The sequence below is a fragment of the Drosophila bipectinata genome, chromosome 2L (genome assembly GCF_030179905.1).
Source record: "Drosophila bipectinata strain 14024-0381.07 chromosome 2L, DbipHiC1v2, whole genome shotgun sequence".
Lineage (NCBI taxonomy): Eukaryota > Metazoa > Arthropoda > Insecta > Diptera > Drosophilidae > Drosophila > Drosophila bipectinata.
The window spans coordinates 9868067-9885475 of NC_091736.1; the positions used below are offsets into that span (position 1 = coordinate 9868067).

The 17409-nt window shown below is 48.4% G+C and overlaps 2 protein-coding genes across 2 annotated transcripts; one reads left to right on the forward strand and one right to left on the reverse strand.

Moving 5' to 3' along the window:
• Positions 1-1263: 1263 nt before the first annotated feature.
• On the forward strand, positions 1264-15622 carry bchs (WD repeat and FYVE domain containing 3 bchs). Its single transcript, XM_017243569.3, has 17 exons — positions 1264-1412; positions 2565-3130; positions 3184-3538; positions 3599-3785; positions 3843-5168; positions 5226-6241; positions 6299-6878; positions 6937-8129; positions 8190-11551; positions 11609-11712; positions 11769-12681; positions 12739-12925; positions 12983-13186; positions 13244-13345; positions 13407-13541; positions 13604-13718; positions 13773-15622. Exons 2-17 carry the CDS (start codon positions 2597-2599, stop codon positions 13936-13938), a joined length of 10479 nt encoding a protein of 3492 aa, XP_017099058.2. The 5' UTR covers positions 1264-1412; positions 2565-2596; the 3' UTR covers positions 13939-15622.
• A 252-nt stretch (positions 15623-15874) lies between these two features.
• LOC108126725 (uncharacterized) lies at positions 15875-16725 on the reverse strand. The gene is made up of 2 exons (XM_017243401.3): positions 16566-16725; positions 15875-16506 (listed from the first exon to the last, which is right to left on the reverse strand). The coding sequence occupies exon 2, from the start codon at positions 16499-16501 to the stop codon at positions 16235-16237; it is 267 nt and encodes an 88-aa protein (XP_017098890.2). The 5' UTR covers positions 16502-16506; positions 16566-16725; the 3' UTR covers positions 15875-16234.
• Between the last annotated feature and the right edge of the window lie 684 nt (positions 16726-17409).

A 17409-nucleotide genomic window follows, 5' to 3' on the forward strand; every position in this document is an offset into this window, starting at 1 on the left:
CGGTGTAGGAATATGAACAGTCACGCAACGGCCAGGGGGCAAGTAGTAGGTGTGGCGGGGCGTGACCGGGCCAACGCCCAAAAGCAACTATTTTTGGGGATCCTGGCGAACCGACATTCGGACAGCAGACGTAAAGGATTATCCTCCCCCGGGCCCCGACAGCTGGATAAATATTTAACGCGCCACGCCTATACTTTTGCACCCCTAATTGATTTAAAAATGTAATTTAATCTGCATTTCATTTTCGGACTGAAATTGCATTTGGCTTCTGCCTGACATCCCCCCATCTGAAATTGGGACACATGGACGTGAGTTGCATTTGATTGCCTTGTCATTCTAATCCAATAAAGCCGCAGCCGGCCCCTTTATCAAACGAATCAACATCGAATGGCATCATTATCAAAACATGAACAAGAGCACAGAGTTCGCAATCAATATGCAAATAATTTTGTTGCCATAACTGACTAATATCTGTTGATGTTGACAATTAGAACGTGTGCGAATTCAGACACAAATGTTAATAACCCCAAACACAAGGGAGGGAACACAATTGGCATATGCAGGCCATCAGCGGTGAAAATATTTACCACCAATTTTGGGATCGCTAACCGCACTCATGCAATTTCGAAATTAAAAGCTTTTAGCAATTTTAAACTTTTATAAAAGATGATAGAATAATATAATAGCCTTCAAAAATAAATTCAAATGGATTATAAATATATTTTAAAAAGTTAATAATATAAACGGTAATATCATATTTTTTAAAGAGATCTCCTTTAAAGTTTAAACTAAAAATAACTCGCAACTCGTTATTATCACATGAACTCTAATTAAACTTTTTATTTGATCCTTTCGCAACATGAAACCAGTCTAGTAAAAACATTTTAGGTTTTCCTTAAAATGTATATTTTAATAATTACAATTATATTAATTTAAATAAAACAGTTATTCCAAAAAAATTAAATTATATATTTTTTGTTTAAAAATTTGTGTATTACAAATTAAAAAAAAGTTTTTTACATTAAAAAGATTTTACTTTTGGGGGAAAAAAGCAGGGCATAGTTTTTTATCGAACTAAGAAAAAAATTCATACAAATTTAAAGTTCATGAAATAACGAGGTTTAGAAGTTACAAAAATTCAAATTTAAATATTAATCGAAATGAAAAATAAATCGATTGTTCAATTTTTTTACTTCAGTATTAGGTAGGGACCACTTTTAGAGGCAACTCTATTGATCAGCTGATGATAAGACGACGTTTTACAACACTTTTATTTTTAGTGTTGTAAATTACTCACGAAAATTATACGAGAGGCAAAGCAAAAATTTGCTCGAATTTTTATCTCAAGATTAAGATGTAAAATCGAGTGAAAAAACACTAATCAGCCACAATGCATGCGATGCGAACTAAATGTAAGTGTTGGCCAAGTGGAATATGCCTTAAAAGTGCGTGTGAACAATGAAATATTTCACCTGAGACTGCTGTGGGCTTCCTAAGGTGGGGGAGGAGGAAAAATCAATAAAATTGTCGTGGAAGCGCGATTGACACGAGCAAAACAAAACAAAAGATGAAAGAGAGGGCAGAGTGAAACCCCAAAGAACCACTACAGCCGTTAGCTGCCCCAAATGCGTTGGCTTCATAACGCAAGACACCCAAACATGTTGCTCCAGTGGGTGGGGAGTGGGGGTAAACAAACGCAATAGGTAAACTCCTAACAGCTGTCTCGCTTATCGACGCAACAAACATAAATAAATATTTGTTGTCGCCCACTCGCTCGATCACTTCCCGCATAAGGCACTTGCTGAGGCAACGATCGCACGTTCATTCACTCCCCGAAAGTAAATATACCCGAGGCGGCGCATACAACGATACAATAAATGGCAGTTTTGTGTGATTCACCTCCAGCGGTCGCTAATTAAATCGGTGGCGAGTACTACGACGGGAATAGAATAGCAGTGAAAACAACCAAATAACACTTACTGCACTGTGCGATGATGTGATCCCGACCAGCTTAGACAACTCAATTGATGGGTCACCAGCTGAATGTTGTTTGTGTGCAAATTAGGCCAATCAAGTAACAGAAAATGGGGATCCCAGCTTCAAAAGCAACTGTTAACCGTTCTGTGTTTAAATTTTATTAATTTGTTGTTCGCTTTGGGGTCAAGTTAGCTGTGATCCACTGTAGCATATAAATATTGATATTTGGCACCGATTGGAAAGGAAATTCCTAAGCCACATGCATTATATGAGACTCAAAGGGAATTTCTGACAACTGATATCAACAGGTTTTTAATGGAATCGAGTTCCCACTTGGAGACAGTGAAGCCTGGCTACAGTGCCACTGTTCTAAGCTTTTTTTCTGATTCAGCGAGACTGATAAACAATAACCCTGTAACTACTTTAAGGTCAATGAATAATGTAATTCCGATAGCTTTAGACTAATTTGTTATTTAAAGCTCAAAAGAAATAAGAGATAATGTCTGTACATTCCTTAGTATTAAGGTTATTTAAATATTAAGAATATTAAATCTTAATATTTTGTATACATTGCTTTAATCTTCTAGTTTAAACGGAACGCATCTAAAATACCCCAGACATGAATGTAATGCGCAAGCTGCGCGGCGTTGCCAGCGCAGGAAGCGCCAGTGGCAGCAGTAGTGGCGACAACACGGCAGCCAACGGATCTCCCCGGGCCGCCGCGGAGTCCAATGCCCCAGCCTCCGCCAACGGGCGTGCTGGGGAGGAGACTTTGTTGGATGCCCGCATCCAAATCAGCCTGAGCACTTTAAAGAAACTCTTTAACGAGTATACTCATCCAAGGGAACCCCTGAGCGAGCAGGAACGCGACAACAAGCTCTACGACATGCTGCCCCTATTTTGCAAGGTCTTCGGCAGTTGCCCGGCCAACGAAATGAGCGAGAAGTTCTGGGACGTAGTGGCCTTCTGCCAGCAAGTGTCCCGCCTAATGGTCAGCGAGATCCGCAAGCGGGCTTCCAATCAGAGCACCGAGGCTGCGTCCATCGCCATTGTCAAGTTTCTGGAGGTGGAGACCACTGAGGAAACCAGCAGCGGATGGATGCTTCTCGCCACCCTGAACCTGCTGGCCAATGGAGATGTATCTCTGATTCAAGTAAGTCTGTAAACTCTGTTTAGGGCCACTTAGTGATGTATCTTCTCTTTCAGGTAATGACTGCCGCTGCAGTGCCATCGACGCTGGTAAAGTGCTTGTATCTATTTTTTGATCTGCCCATCGTGGAAGACGATGTCCCAGCCGCGGATGGCGGAATCTTAAGCGATTTCAACGCCCAAGAGCGTCGCACTCTACTCCAGAAGGTCTTTGTACAGCTACTGGTTAAGCTGTGCTCGTATCCCTATCCGGCTGAGGAACTGGCTCGCATGGACGATCTGACGTTGCTCTTCTCAGCCATCACATCGCCCTGTCCCATCCACAACATTGTGTGGCGCAAGAATGCAGCCGAGATCCTGACCACCATATCCCGTCACGGATTGACCGAATCCGTCGTTAGCTACATACATTGTGAGTATCCAAGCACTATGTTTAACGAACTTGGATTTTTTTATAAAATTGTATATTTAGCCAAGGGCTGCATGGCGCTTTGTGTGGACAACATGCAACGTCTGACATTTGGAAATCCACTGGAAATTGTTGAAATGTTCGTCACGGTGTTTTGCTTCCTCAAGGACTCCAGCCAGGTGTCCCAGATACTGATGGACGACTTTCGCGCCTCACAGGGATACGTTTTTCTGTGTGACTTTCTCCTCAAGTATATAGCCTTTTCTTTTAAATGAAGACAAGTCCTAATTTTGGAAATCATTCACAGGTTCGATACTAACCGCAATCAGTCACTGGAAATACAAGCAGCCATTCGGAACCTGGTTCTGATGATCTCGTCGCTGTGCATGTGCGGATTCTATGAGCTTCGTCCGCCAGCTGCTCAGTTCAACACTTCGTTTAAGCTGCAGAACTTCCAGCTGCCGCAATCCACATCCCGTGAGACATGCGTAAGGAATGTATACGCTTTCCAGGTGCTGCAGAACGTTTTCCTCAAGTCAACAACGCCAGCGCTGTGTTGCACTATCCTGGACGCCATTTCCCGGGTCTATCACTCTGAAAATGCCAACTACTTCATCCTGGAATCGGAGCACACTTTAAGTTCTTTCGCAGAGCGCATTCACCTGAAGAGTCCCCAGATCCAGGAAAAGTTTTTCGACCTGCTGGAGTTCATTGTCTTTCAACTGAACTTCGTGCCCTGCAAGGAACTGATCAGTATGGCACAACTGCTGAAGCATAACCAGTCGACAGCCTGCAGCATATTATGTTTGAAGTCGCTTCTAAATGTCCTGCGGCACAATGCTGTATTCAAGGACGTTTACCGCGAAGTTGGAATCCTGGAGATTTTCGCCGGCTGCCTGACCCGCTACGCTACTCACGTACATGACATCACCGATGGAGACGAGTCGGTGGTGGTGGAGACAACAGAAAACCAGGAACCGGACCTACAGGACACCCTCGGCAAGCTAGTCCTTGAGGCGCTCACGATGCTGCTTGGCGGCGGGGCCAACAACAATGCTCAGCTATTTCGGGAATACGGCGGCGCCAAGTGCGTTCACGAACTGGTCAAGTTCAAGCACTGCCGACCACAGGCCCTGGGGATAGTAAGGGAGCTCATCCTGTCCGCGGGCGGTGATGACGACATGCTGCACATACTCTCGCTCATGCATGGGGTGAGCCCCTTGCAAGTGGAATTCAAGATTCAGATACTCAACATGCTGCTCGGTTGCCTCAAGGACTCGCACCGCACCCGCACCGTTTTCCGCAAGGTGGGCGGCTTCGTGTACCTCACCAGTGTGTTTGTCTCTCTGGACGGCAGCATGGCCCATCTGCAACCGGGCCTACCGCAGCAGGACCTCATTCTGCTACTGCAGATTGTCTGCCAGACCCTCGCCACCGCCATGCGCTTTGAGCCGGCCAACGCCAAGTTCTTTCATCAGGAGATTAGCAGCACTTCGCTGTGCGACACCCTGCGCTTGCTGGGATGCTTTGGAGGGTCATCCTCGCTGCAGGACTTTACAGGAACGTACGAGCCACAGCAGTCGCTCCTTAAGTATTACCATGAGATTTTCAGTGGCGACATATTGAGTGTCAGGTATGGGTTTTCCATTTTTAAAACAGGTGTTCTACTAACTTGACTATTACTTCTTAGTTTCTCGGATGACGTCCCTTATCCCCTCTCCTATGTGTGCATCGTCTTCCGGCTGCTCTACAGTATTGCCTTGGATAACTTCGAACCTCCGAACTTGAGCGGAATTATTACTCTCTTCAGCGATCCTCCGCCGAGCTCTCGATCGCCGAGCAAGGAACTAGCGGCTCCGGTGCATCCCAGCCAGCTTAATCTCACGCAACCCAGTCCCGAGCCACGGATTGTGCATCCTGGTGTTGTGCTATGCATGCTCCAGCTGCTGCCAGCTGTGGAGCTCGACGACGCTCCTCTCCAGGCCATGCAACTGCAGGTGTACCTAAGTGAGGTCATCAAGTCGCTGGTGCGGAGCGAGCGCAATCAGCAGATCATGTGTGACCATGGGCTGGCTGAGAAGCTGCTGAAGTTGACGCGCCGGGCCCTAGCAGAGGAGTCGCACCCGCTGCACGTTCCAATGCAGTACATCCTGGAACGTCTGGCGGCCCAGGCTCTGCAGCCCACGGAGCTGCGCCAGTTTTTACGTCTGGGTGAGCCGCTTTCCTGCGCCGACATTGACCTGCAGCGGCCATATAGACTGGGCGGTCCCGTGCCTCTGACCCGGATAAAGACACTTGTCTCGATGACTACGCCCCGCGATTTTCGGGCACACGGCTCGAGCACGCTGCCCCCATTCGTGGAGCTGGACATGTCCGCTGAGGGATTTGGCTGCCTGTACTTGCCCTCATTGGCGCCTCAGGCGACAGCCACGGCCGGTGGAACCATTGACGCAAACACCATCGGTGGCATCGGAGCTGGTGATCGCATCTTTCCACCGCAGACTGGACTCACTTACTCCACATGGTTCTGCGTAGAGAAGTTTTCCGATCCCAAGACAGATCCCCATTGCGTGCGTCTCCTGACGCTGGTACGGACTATTCACAACCCACGAGAGGACAACCTCGCGTGCCTGTCGATTCTGCTTTCTGCGCGGGACAAGGCCATTGTGGTGTCCACCCAGGAGACGCTGGTTACTCCAAGAAAAAGTAAGTTCATATTTAGGAGTGATATTGAAGTTATTTTATAACTTGAACCATTTCCAGGCATTGGCGATTGGGAGCCAGAAGGATCTGATGACGGCATCGCCCGCATTTGGTGCCCCGATCTCTTGCATGAGGGCCAGTGGCACAACCTGGTGGTGGTGCTCAACCGGGCAGTGCTGAAAAACTCCAGCTTGTCGCTGTATCTCGATGGAGTTCCAATGCACACCCAAAAGTTGCACTACATCGCCCAGCATCCAGGGGCGAGCAGCGCCAGCTTGACGTCCGCAACTCAAATCTTTGGTTACATTGGAACGCCACCCATTTGGCGACGCTACTCTCGCCTGTGCTGGAAGCAGGGTGTGTGCCATCTTCTCGAGGATGTTCTCACACAGCAAACAGTACAGACTATCTACCAACTGGGTCCTCACTACATGGGCTCCCTGCAGGCGCCGCAGTTGGGCAAGCAGGCGGAACCGCTGGCTCCCCTGGTGCCGGAAGATCGAGTTCTTCTGGGCCTCAACGCCAAAGCCGTGTCCAAGCTGACGCTGGTCAAGATCCGGAAGGTGTACAGTAGGGCGGACAACAAGAGCATTGCCAAGCAGCTGAACATGAACTCCCACGAAAACGCCACTCCCATCAAGTAAGTTCTCTCAGGAAACTATTTCTCTTCCAAAGCTAATCTTCTTTTCGGTTTTCAGAATTTTGCACAACTCTGCAGGTCATCTGGCCGGAGCTGGTCGATCCCTCGGAGGAGTAGTTGTTGGATACCTAGGAGTGCGCGTGTTTAGCCCCCATCCTGTTTCAGCCATGATTGACACTGTGGGCGGCTGCAACGTTCTGCTGGGCATCATAGCCATGGCCCAGGACGTGGAGTCCTTGTATGCTGGCGTGAAAGCCCTAACCTGCGTTGTGCGCAGCAATCGCGCCGCTCAGGCCGAGATGGATCGGAAGCGATGCTACCAAACGCTGGGAATGTTCTTCAAAAAGAAAAAGCATCTTCTGAACTCGCACATTCTGCACCTGACATTCGGTCTGGTAGGCACAGTGAACAGCGGCCAGGACATGTCCGCCATTCCGAACGTAACTGCCTTCCAGGATCTGCTCTGCGACCTGGAAATCTGGCACAATGCCCCCAATGGTCTGCTCCGGTCTCTGTTGGAGCATCTACTAGAGCTGGCTGTGGAGTCCAGCGAAAAGAAGCAGAACGTCAAGATAATGCGGGACCTGCAGTTGCTAGTCAAGTTACTGCACATCATCACCCAAATCCAGGATCATTCGACGCGCGAGATCCTCTTTAGCCTGCTGGAGACGCTTCTGGGGGGTCAGCCCCGCCACACAGACCTCCTGCTGTACGGCCAGTATGTGGCTGCCAAGCTGCCGCGTATGCAGGATGGGAATCTGGAGCGCAGCATACCCCTTCCCAGCATTAAGAACCTTAGCGACGATCAGGATGGGGGCGTGGCTCAGAACATTTACTTGCGAAACCGATGTCTCTCGCTGCTCCACGGCCTGCTCTTCACGCCGCGCAACACCGTGAACTATGTCATATGCGACGACATATCGAAGACTCTGGGAATGGACTGGCTGCTCCTCTTCATGCAGCCACACGTGCACTTCACCACCGTCATAATTGCAGTGCGCATTCTGGTGGTAGTCTGCGCCAACGAGAGCTTCCTGGTTCGCTTCAGGGATGCCACCCACAACGGAGGCTACCTCCGTTTCACAGAGATGGTGTCCCAGCGCAAGATGCTGGGCCTCGGTGCCCAGCAGCTCAACCAGCGTCCTACCAACGGCACTGGCACTGTGATAGTAGCCACTCCTCAGAACACTATTCAGCACCTGCCCACCCAGATCGCAGGCGAAGTGCGGACGGCAGCATTAAACATTCCAGGTGAGTTTCCTAATTTTGGATAATTGATGCAATGATCATTGGAATGCATTGGTTCATCAGGTTTCCAATTGCTCGAATGGCTGATGCAGCACCACCTGGACGTCCCTGAACTGTACTTCTTGATCACCGCCTTGATCATGGGCCAGCCAGTGAAAGTACTGGCCACCGAGCACACCAAGTTTGACCTAGACCGGGTCTGGTCGTTCCTCTGGGGTGCCCCCGTCTCGGCCAACACACAGCTACCCAAGCTTAGCGTCTGTCCCGAAGGCGTTTGCGTCCTCCTGGCCATGGTAAGAGCCATAGTGCACGGCGGTGAATGCGCTCCCTGGCTGCATAGCCACCCGGAGACTATCATCCAGCTGCTGTTCAGCCTGTACCAGAATCTCACCGATTTTTCACCCGTGATGATGGCCGGCGATGTGGTCACCTCGTTGGTAGCCGTGCTTTTCCCTCCGGGATCTCGTGCAGCGGACTCTGAGCCAAACAGCGGAGCCTCAACGCCCACCGATGGAACAGGCAGCAGCTTCGTCCTGCCGCCGCCGGAAACGCTACACGGAACTGCCCCACAGTCCAAACTGGCCGCGCACCCGGTTAGCAAGTGCATCATTGACTTCCTGCGCGTTATTGTGGTTGACTCCCTTGGGCTGAACATGCAGGGCAAAACAACGCCTGTTATCGATCTCGTCCTGGACGCAGCCCCCGACACAGCGGAGCTTCCGCTGCAAGTCCAGTACCAAACGCAAATCATTATCGCTCTGATGGATCACCTGCTGGCCGCCGATGTGCTCGTAGGGGAACAAGCAGCCCTACCTTTGGTGCCGCTCCTTCAAAGCCAGACGCAGCACATCGCCCCGAATGTCTTCTACTTGACGGCGCGCGTGGTGGACAAGCTGTGGCAGGGATGTCTCGCCCGCAACCCGCACGACATCTTCGACTTTGTCATTAAGCTGATCGCCCAGGCCAAGCGCCGCTCCTCGTCTCTGTCGCTGGAGCACCTGCACCACTCGCTCAACCGCAGCATCCTCTTCCTTCTCTCCCGACCCACCGACGACTCCCGGGCTGAGCAAGTTAGCGTTCTGGAGGCTTTGCACAAGATTATCCAGCACCGCCTCCTCATCTTCGGAGCTGGAAACCACGAGCTGGAGTTCGTCGGCTGCTTGACCTACTGCCTGCTGCAGCTGACGGCCGACATGAAGATCGTCCTGGAGCCGGCCACCAGCCGCAACACCACCTGGCACGTGAACCCACAGACAGAGACCACGGAGCCCAAAGACGAGGATCTCAACCAGCTTCAGGGCCACAACCTGATTGTCGGCGCCGCCTTCCGGGTGTGGGAGGAGCTGTACGTCTGCAAAAAGCCAGCCATTGAGGAGGTCTTCAAGGTGTCGCTCACGGCCCCGCAGCCCAACTGCAAGGCTCCCGATCTGCAGACCACTCGGGAGCAGGTGATGGAGCTGGCATCGAGGCTGTGGTTCAACTACGTAGAGGCTGAACGCAAGGCCTCGTACCGTGCACCCATGGAGCTGCATACCCAGATTCAATCCAAGATCCAGAAGGTCACAGGGGGGCTGTCACGACTCACAAGCCGCACGAAGACCAAGAAAGAGGAGCTGGTGCGCACCAAGTCGAATTTGAGCCGAGAGGCTGCCTACGAGTCCACGGGGATCCATGTGCAGCTGGTGAAGGACTTGCTGGAGCTGCGCACCAAGCAGTACCAGCAGATGCTGCAGCACACCCACCGCTATGTCTACCAGGACTGGGTGCAGTCGGAGACGGAGCTTACGCGGGAGCGAGGCCTCTGGGGTCCCGCCGGCTGTTGCTCGCTGGACAAGTGGATCCTGGACACCACCGAGGGCCCCCACCGCATGCGCAAGAAGACGATGCGCAACGACGTCTTTTATCTGCATTACCCTTACCGCCCCGAGCTGGAGCTGCCGGACAACCGCCAGCTTAAGTACAAAGTAGCTTCCAGTCTGGACAGCAAGACTTACGCCCTGCACGGGCAGCAGCAGCCACGCATTCTGGCCGAGGCGGCAGAACAGCACTCGGTGCAGCAGCAGAGTTCTTTGGAGGCAGTGCATCAGCATCGTCTGGAGCCCAGCAGCTCCACGTCCACACCCCCACCGCCTGTGTCGCCAAAGCTGGGAGGGCATGGAGCGGCCTCCTACAATCAGGAGTCGGTGGATGGCAACGCCCCCGAGGACGACGAAGAAGAGGAGGACACTTCCATGACAAGCGACAATGAAACGTTTTTGCGCTTGCTGGAAGAGCAGGAGAAGATTGGTTTCATGTTCCGCTGCGCACGGGTCCAGGGTCTGGACACCTTTGAGGGCCTGCTGCTGTTCGGAAAGGAGCATTGTTACATCGTAGATGGGTTCACGCTACTCAAGAACCGTGAGATTCGCGACATTGATACCCTTCCGCCTGGAGCCTACGAGCCGATTATTCCCAATTCCGGAGGCACCTCCTCGACCACGTCGCGAGCCGTGGGCCACAAGCTACGGCAGTGCTCCAAGTTCGCCTACGAGGAGATTCGCGAGGTGCACAAGCGCCGCTACCTCCTCCAGCCTATCGCCTTGGAAGTGTTCTCGGAGGACGGGCGCAACTACCTCTTGAGCTTCCCCCGCAAAGTACGCAACAAGGTCAACCAGCGCTTCTTGGCCCTGGCCACTGCCCTGAACGACAATGCCCAGCAGTCGGTGGCGGGACAGAAGCGCACAGCCAGTGTGGAGCAGACGGCGGGCATCTTCAGCGGACTGATCGGCGAGACTTCGGTTACCCAGCGATGGGTGCGCGGCGAGATCTCCAACTTCCAGTATCTCATGCACCTGAACACTCTGGCGGGGCGCAGCTACAATGACCTGATGCAATATCCCGTCTTTCCCTGGATCCTGGCCGACTACGACTCCGAGGAGCTTGACCTGTCCAATCCCAAGACTTTCCGTGACTTCTCGCGACCCATGGGTGCCCAAGCGGATGAGAGGCTGGAGCAGTTCCAGAAGCGCTTCAAGGAATGGGATGATCCCCACGGTGAAACGCCGCCCTACCACTACGGAACTCACTACAGTTCCGCCATGATCGTTTGCTCATACCTGGTGCGCCTGGAGCCCTTCTCGCAGCCCTTCCTCAAGCTCCAAGGCGGACATTTTGATCTCGCAGACCGGATGTTCCACAGCATCAAGGAGGCCTGGCTCTCGGCCTCAAAGCTTAACATGGCCGACGTTAAGGAGCTCATTCCGGAGTTTTTCTACCTGCCCGAGTTCCTCAGCAACTTTAACAACTTTGACCTGGGAACCAAGCAGAACGGAGAGACCCTCAACCATGTTATTCTTCCCCCTTGGGCCAAGCAGGACCCGAGGGAGTTCATCCGATTGCACAGGAGCGCCTTGGAGTGCGACTATGTCAGCCAGCATTTGCATCTGGTTGGTTAAATTCTTTTAAGATTTTGGTTTGAGATTTCTGACGATGTATCTTTCCAGTGGATCGACTTGATATTCGGGTGCAAGCAGCAAGGTCCAGCCGCCGTGGATGCCGTCAATGTGTTCCACCATCTCTTCTATGAGGGGAATGTGGATATTTACAAGTAAGTCTTATGATGGCCGATGGCAGATTCAATCCTAACTGCATCATCTTTTCCAGCATTGATGATCCTCTCAAGAAAAATGCCACCATTGGCTTCATCAATAACTTTGGACAGATACCGAAGCAGCTCTTCAAAAAGGCGCATCCGGCCAAGAAAATGGGCAGTTCCCGTCACTCGGCGTTGATCGACCCCACGTCGTTGATTCAAGGCAACAGCACAGTGCTCCAGACAGACCGGCTCTTCTTCCACAATCTGGACAACCTGAAGCCCAGCCTGCAGCCCATCAAGGAGCTGAAGGGTCCAGTCGGCCAGATACTGCAGCCCGATAAGACGGTGTTCGCCGTGGAGCAAAACAAGGTGATGATGCCGCCATCGTATACGAAGTACATTGCCTGGGGATTCGCTGACCACTCCCTCCGTGTGGGTCTGTACGACACGGATCGGGCGTCCTTTGTGTCCGAGGCAGCAGCCCAGAACTCTGGGGAAATCCTGACATGCGCTTGCCCCAACGCCAAGATGATTGTCACGGCCGGAACCAGCTCGGTGGTGACCATTTGGAAGTTCGACGCCAACCGCAAGAGCCTCAGTGTGAAACACTCCCTTCACGGGCACACCGACGCCGTAACCTGTCTGGCGGCCAGTGCCGCCTACAACGTGATCGTGTCCGGATCGCGGGATGGAACTGCCATTGTGTGGGACATGTCGCGATTCACATTCGTGCGGCAGTTGAGGGGACATGCAGGAGTAGTCGCTGCCGTGGCTATCAACGAACTGACAGGCGAGATCGCCACCTGCTCGGCCACCTGGTTGCATGTTTGGTCCATCAACGGCGATCCCCTCTCTATGGTTAACACGTGCGTGGGCAGCGCAGATCGTATGCAGCAAATACTTTGCGTGGCCTTCTCCCAGATCCGGGAATGGGACCAACAGAACGTGGTTATAACAGGCTCCACCGACGGAGTAGTAAGGGTAGGTAATCAAAAAGCAACTAGTTTGGATTATTATTCATTTATAATGGTTTTTTAGATGTGGTCGCTGGAACACACGCAGGTGCCCATCGATCGCAAGCTAAAGCGCGGAGTGGAGGTTACCTCGCAGGACAAGCCAGACTCTGTTTCATTGGATGTAAAAGACAATAAGGGTGACAATAAAGACGAATCCATTGACATCTTTAAACCCATAACAAGCTTCCCACAGCCCGAGGAAGAAAATGGTTAGTAGATGGGAAATACTCACTCCTCTTTTGGCTTCTCACCCAATCTCATTATAGATATTGTAAAGTCTGCGTCGGAGAGCAGCATCTCGGAGGCTTCGCAGCATAGCCAGGTGTCGACCAAGTCGGAACAAAATGCCAAGGAGGCCGCTCAAGCAGAGCGGAGAAAGAGCTCCATTTCAGGAGCAAAGAGTTTGCACGAAATGAAATCCGCCACGGTAGAAGCACCAGGCAGTAGCTCTGATCCAAAACTTGCAGAGGGTACTAATGTTTCTAAAAAGTTTGCGAAAAGTTTAATAACATCCTTCTCCTCTGTAGACGAACATGCTATACGACCGAGTAAATCGGATACTAGTTTGACGGATGGTTTCGTAGTTATAGACAATGATAGGCCCAGAGGCGACCAGGTTTTGCGAAAAGGTGCGTATGGAAGAAATCTTTTTAAAAACAAGCCCAAAATAAATTTCCTTTTATATTCTAGGATTCCGATGGCAACGTCAATTAATGTTCCGCTCGAAATTAACCATGCACACGGCATACGATCGTAAGGATAATGCTGAACCAGCAAGCATTACAGCGTTGACAGTATCCAAAGATCACAAAATCCTATATGTTGGTAAGTAAACTCTGTGAAGAAGGTTAGGTCAAATAGTCACGTATATTTATAATGCTTTATAGGTGACGCTCGTGGCCGCATCTTCTCGTGGAGCGTTGCAGAGCAGCCGGGTCGAGGAGTGGCGGATCATTGGCTAAAGGATGAGGGAGCAGATCAGTGCGTTAAATGTCATGTGAAGTAAGTATCCAGTACTCCCTAGTTTTACAAAATATTCATTGTGTTATTTTTCAGATTTACGCTCTATGAAAGGAAACATCATTGCCGCAACTGTGGACAGGTCTTCTGCAACAAGTGCAGCAGATTCGAGTCGGAAATCTCTCGGCTACGCATCTTGAAGCCGGTTAGAGTGTGTCAGGCTTGCTATAGCCAACTGCGATCGAATTCGTTCGACAATTAGGGTAGACATATTCGATGTGTGGAAGTAGAACATTAGTTGATTTACATGCGTTTATGATTGTTTTAAAAAGACATTAATGACATTTATACGTTTAACTTATTTTTTAATTGCTACTTTAGTAAGCTATATTTTTTTATATTTTAACCAAATCAAGTTAACCTAACTTCAACACAAGGCTGTTATATGATTTTATACTTTATCTTTTATATATTTTAAATCGAATTTTGTATATACCCACAACCAGTTGCAATATAATTTATATCCTTAGTTAATAATAATTTATTACACCCTAAATTTACAATTGTAGCCACAATAAATGTTGCATATTAACCAAGCGCATTGACAATTTCTAGTTATGTAAAATATCTATAAAATTAACAAGTACAAAACGCTTACTTCTATCGCAGCCAAAGTTTTTTGTACCCTTGCAGTTATCAATGAATTACTGGAATTTTTATGGGTCGTCACGCAATAGTACCAAACAGTTTTCATTTAGTTTCTTGTTTGAATACTGTAAGCCCGAAAACCCTAATTATATAAACATGGCAAGGGTATAACAAAGCATTTTGATTATATGTATACCTTCCAAGAATCTAGGCAACCTGCAGCTTACCTATTTGGAGAGCGCACAAAAATATCGTTAAAAGAAAGCTTAATGTATACCGTAATGAGGTGTGAACACCCGTCTATGAACTTTAACACGAACAAGCACCGCCAATTATATCAATTAAAAAAGGACTTGAACACTTTTTTAAAAACACAAACCTCTGAATGGATGTCCCAACATCTGAAACAGGTCACTTTAAGCACACAACATACAAACCTCTCACGGAAATCAATATAAGTGCATATATGTACGTATCTAATGGCAAGTAGATTTTCTCGAAATTACTTTTTAATGCAAAGAACTAATGGTAATACAAGACGTGTTAATAACTGAGTCCCTAAAATATAAGCAATATTAAAGATTGCACATAAAACAATGAATATAAATGTAGTAAACTAAAGAAAAAAATCTAATTTTATAAAAAAAAATATGCTGTCATATTATTTATAGCGAGTTCCAATTTATCTTTCAAAAATTGTGTTACATTTTTCCAAAATTATAATCGTTTGAAAAACTCTACATGGTTGGGCAGCTAACCCTTATTATTTCAATTTTGTAAATACAAAAGACAAATAATAATAACACTCTATAAAAAGTAGAAAATTAGATAAATTAATTAGTAGTGGCGTAGAAGTAAACACAAATGGTATTTTGTAGAGAATCTACATGTTGCATTGATAATAATTTACAAATATGTACGTGTGTCAGTTAATATACGTGAATGTTAAGGTAGCAGCAATTAATACCGACTATCTCTTCAGTCCTTTGACCTTATCCAAAGACTACCCCAACCCCACAGCCAGCTAACACTCGACTTCAGGCCCTCTTCTACGTATTTCATGGAACTATACAGCAAAGACAAAACAATTAGACAAAGTTATTATAAGTTTAACGTGAGAGAACACTATACCGACTCAAGAAGAACCTGTATTAACTAAAGCATAAATAAATTATCAACAAGAATTATACAAACAAGAATATATATATTTACTGTTAGTTTATGAGAAACAAAACATAAATATTACATTATGCAAAATGAAGAATATGAAATTTAATAAAATGAGATTCGTTAATAAACTATGGTGGTTTATGGTTTTATTAAACAAGCAAAAAGGATTAAACAAGCATGTTCTGATATGCATATATAAACCAATATGTAGTTTTTATTGTAAGATATTCGATATAATTTGAAAATTCTTATGGACAAAATTTGGCACAATATTGACCCATTTATACAAAATAATCGTAACTGACAAAAAAAAAGTATATAAATATTTATACCCAGTCCCTTACCCTTTGCTGCAAAAATTATATTACTCTATGGAATGATATTTTAAATATCTCATTGAAATGGTATTTATTAACTCTGCTATGAGTATATCATGTGTAACACTGAATTTTAGTCGGCTATGGTCCTGTGTGTACGTATCACCATGTTCTTTCGGCAGGAGTGTAGTATAATTTTCATATTATACTTTGATATGTGGTAATGTTGGAAACAAGATGGAATCCACGTCAACTCGTGCGATTGTGGGTATGGCCTGAATGCCAGTCCGTGCCTGAGTGTGCATTTTGAAATCTGTTCAACATCGTACGATATTCCATTTCCAATAATTCGGTAATTAAATGTGTGTAACTCCACGTCATTGTCCTGTCAGGCTCACATATGGAACCGCCAACTCTTGGGCGTTAGCGTCCACTATTCTGCCAGTCGGAATGGCCACGACTCTTCCCAACTGGACACCGTCCGCCGGGGCAACAGTTGCCACCAGGACAACTCAGCTGGCCCATGCTCTGGCTCTGCATCTGGCTTTGCGTTTGGCTGGCCCCAGCGCCCATCCGTGGGCAGCAGCCCCCGGAGCAGTTGCAGCAGGATCCGTAGCTTTTGTTCACGGATCGCTGCGAATAGCCGCTGCTGTTGAAGTTGCCACTGTTGCCTTGATAATATCCATCCATGCTGACTGAAAAGCAGTCAAGTACCATTACTGGTTTAACTGAAAAATAATTATATTCCACTTACCTGGCAATAAATGTGAGCGCAGTGACAGAACAACGATTAAATTTTGAGCACAAAAATATCTAACAAAAAATAAGAAATAAATATTTTTTGCTAGATAGACTTCTGATTTGGTTGGTTGTTCCGAAACGAATGAGCTCTGTGAAGCCCAGGCTGTGACAAGCAACAAAAAACTAAAAAGCAAAGCCTTCTTTTCACGGAAAATATTTTCGAAGTCGTTTTCGAACTCCATCGAACGCATGCGCCTGGTTTTCCAAAAAGTGGTGAGTTTCCTGGGCAAGGAGGCGTGGCCTCGCATCCCGGAGGGGTGAGTCAAGAGTCACTCACAGACAGAGAGAGAAAAATGCGACTTCTTGATGCCGCAAATTTGCCATGTATTGTACGGGGAATGGGGCAGGTGTCGTGTGTTGGGGGCTTGAGGTTGGGGGACGCCTGGGTTAATCTGTGGAACGCCGAGGGTGGGAAGGATGGCAGCCTTGCCTGCGAATGACTTTGCATTCTAACTGGTTAATATAACCGCAGGATTGCAGTTTGGGGATATGGGTGATCCGGGATCAGGGTTTGGGTTATATACGAGCAGCGGCGGCATATACACGACCACATTCAGACAAATGGGCTGTGTAACTAATCCCGGGCCCACGCCGAACCGACTTACAAGACTCCACCCCTAAGCTGGGGGTAATGCCTATCGTGGCCCAGCCTGGTCTGGCCTAGCCCGGCCTGTCCGCCTCCCTCGTGCACATGTATGGGTGCGGCCCCGCTCACTGTGCCGCTAAAGTCATTTCAATTTAGATGAGAGTCAGTAAATCAACCCCTATCAACATACCAACAACACCACGCAACAGAC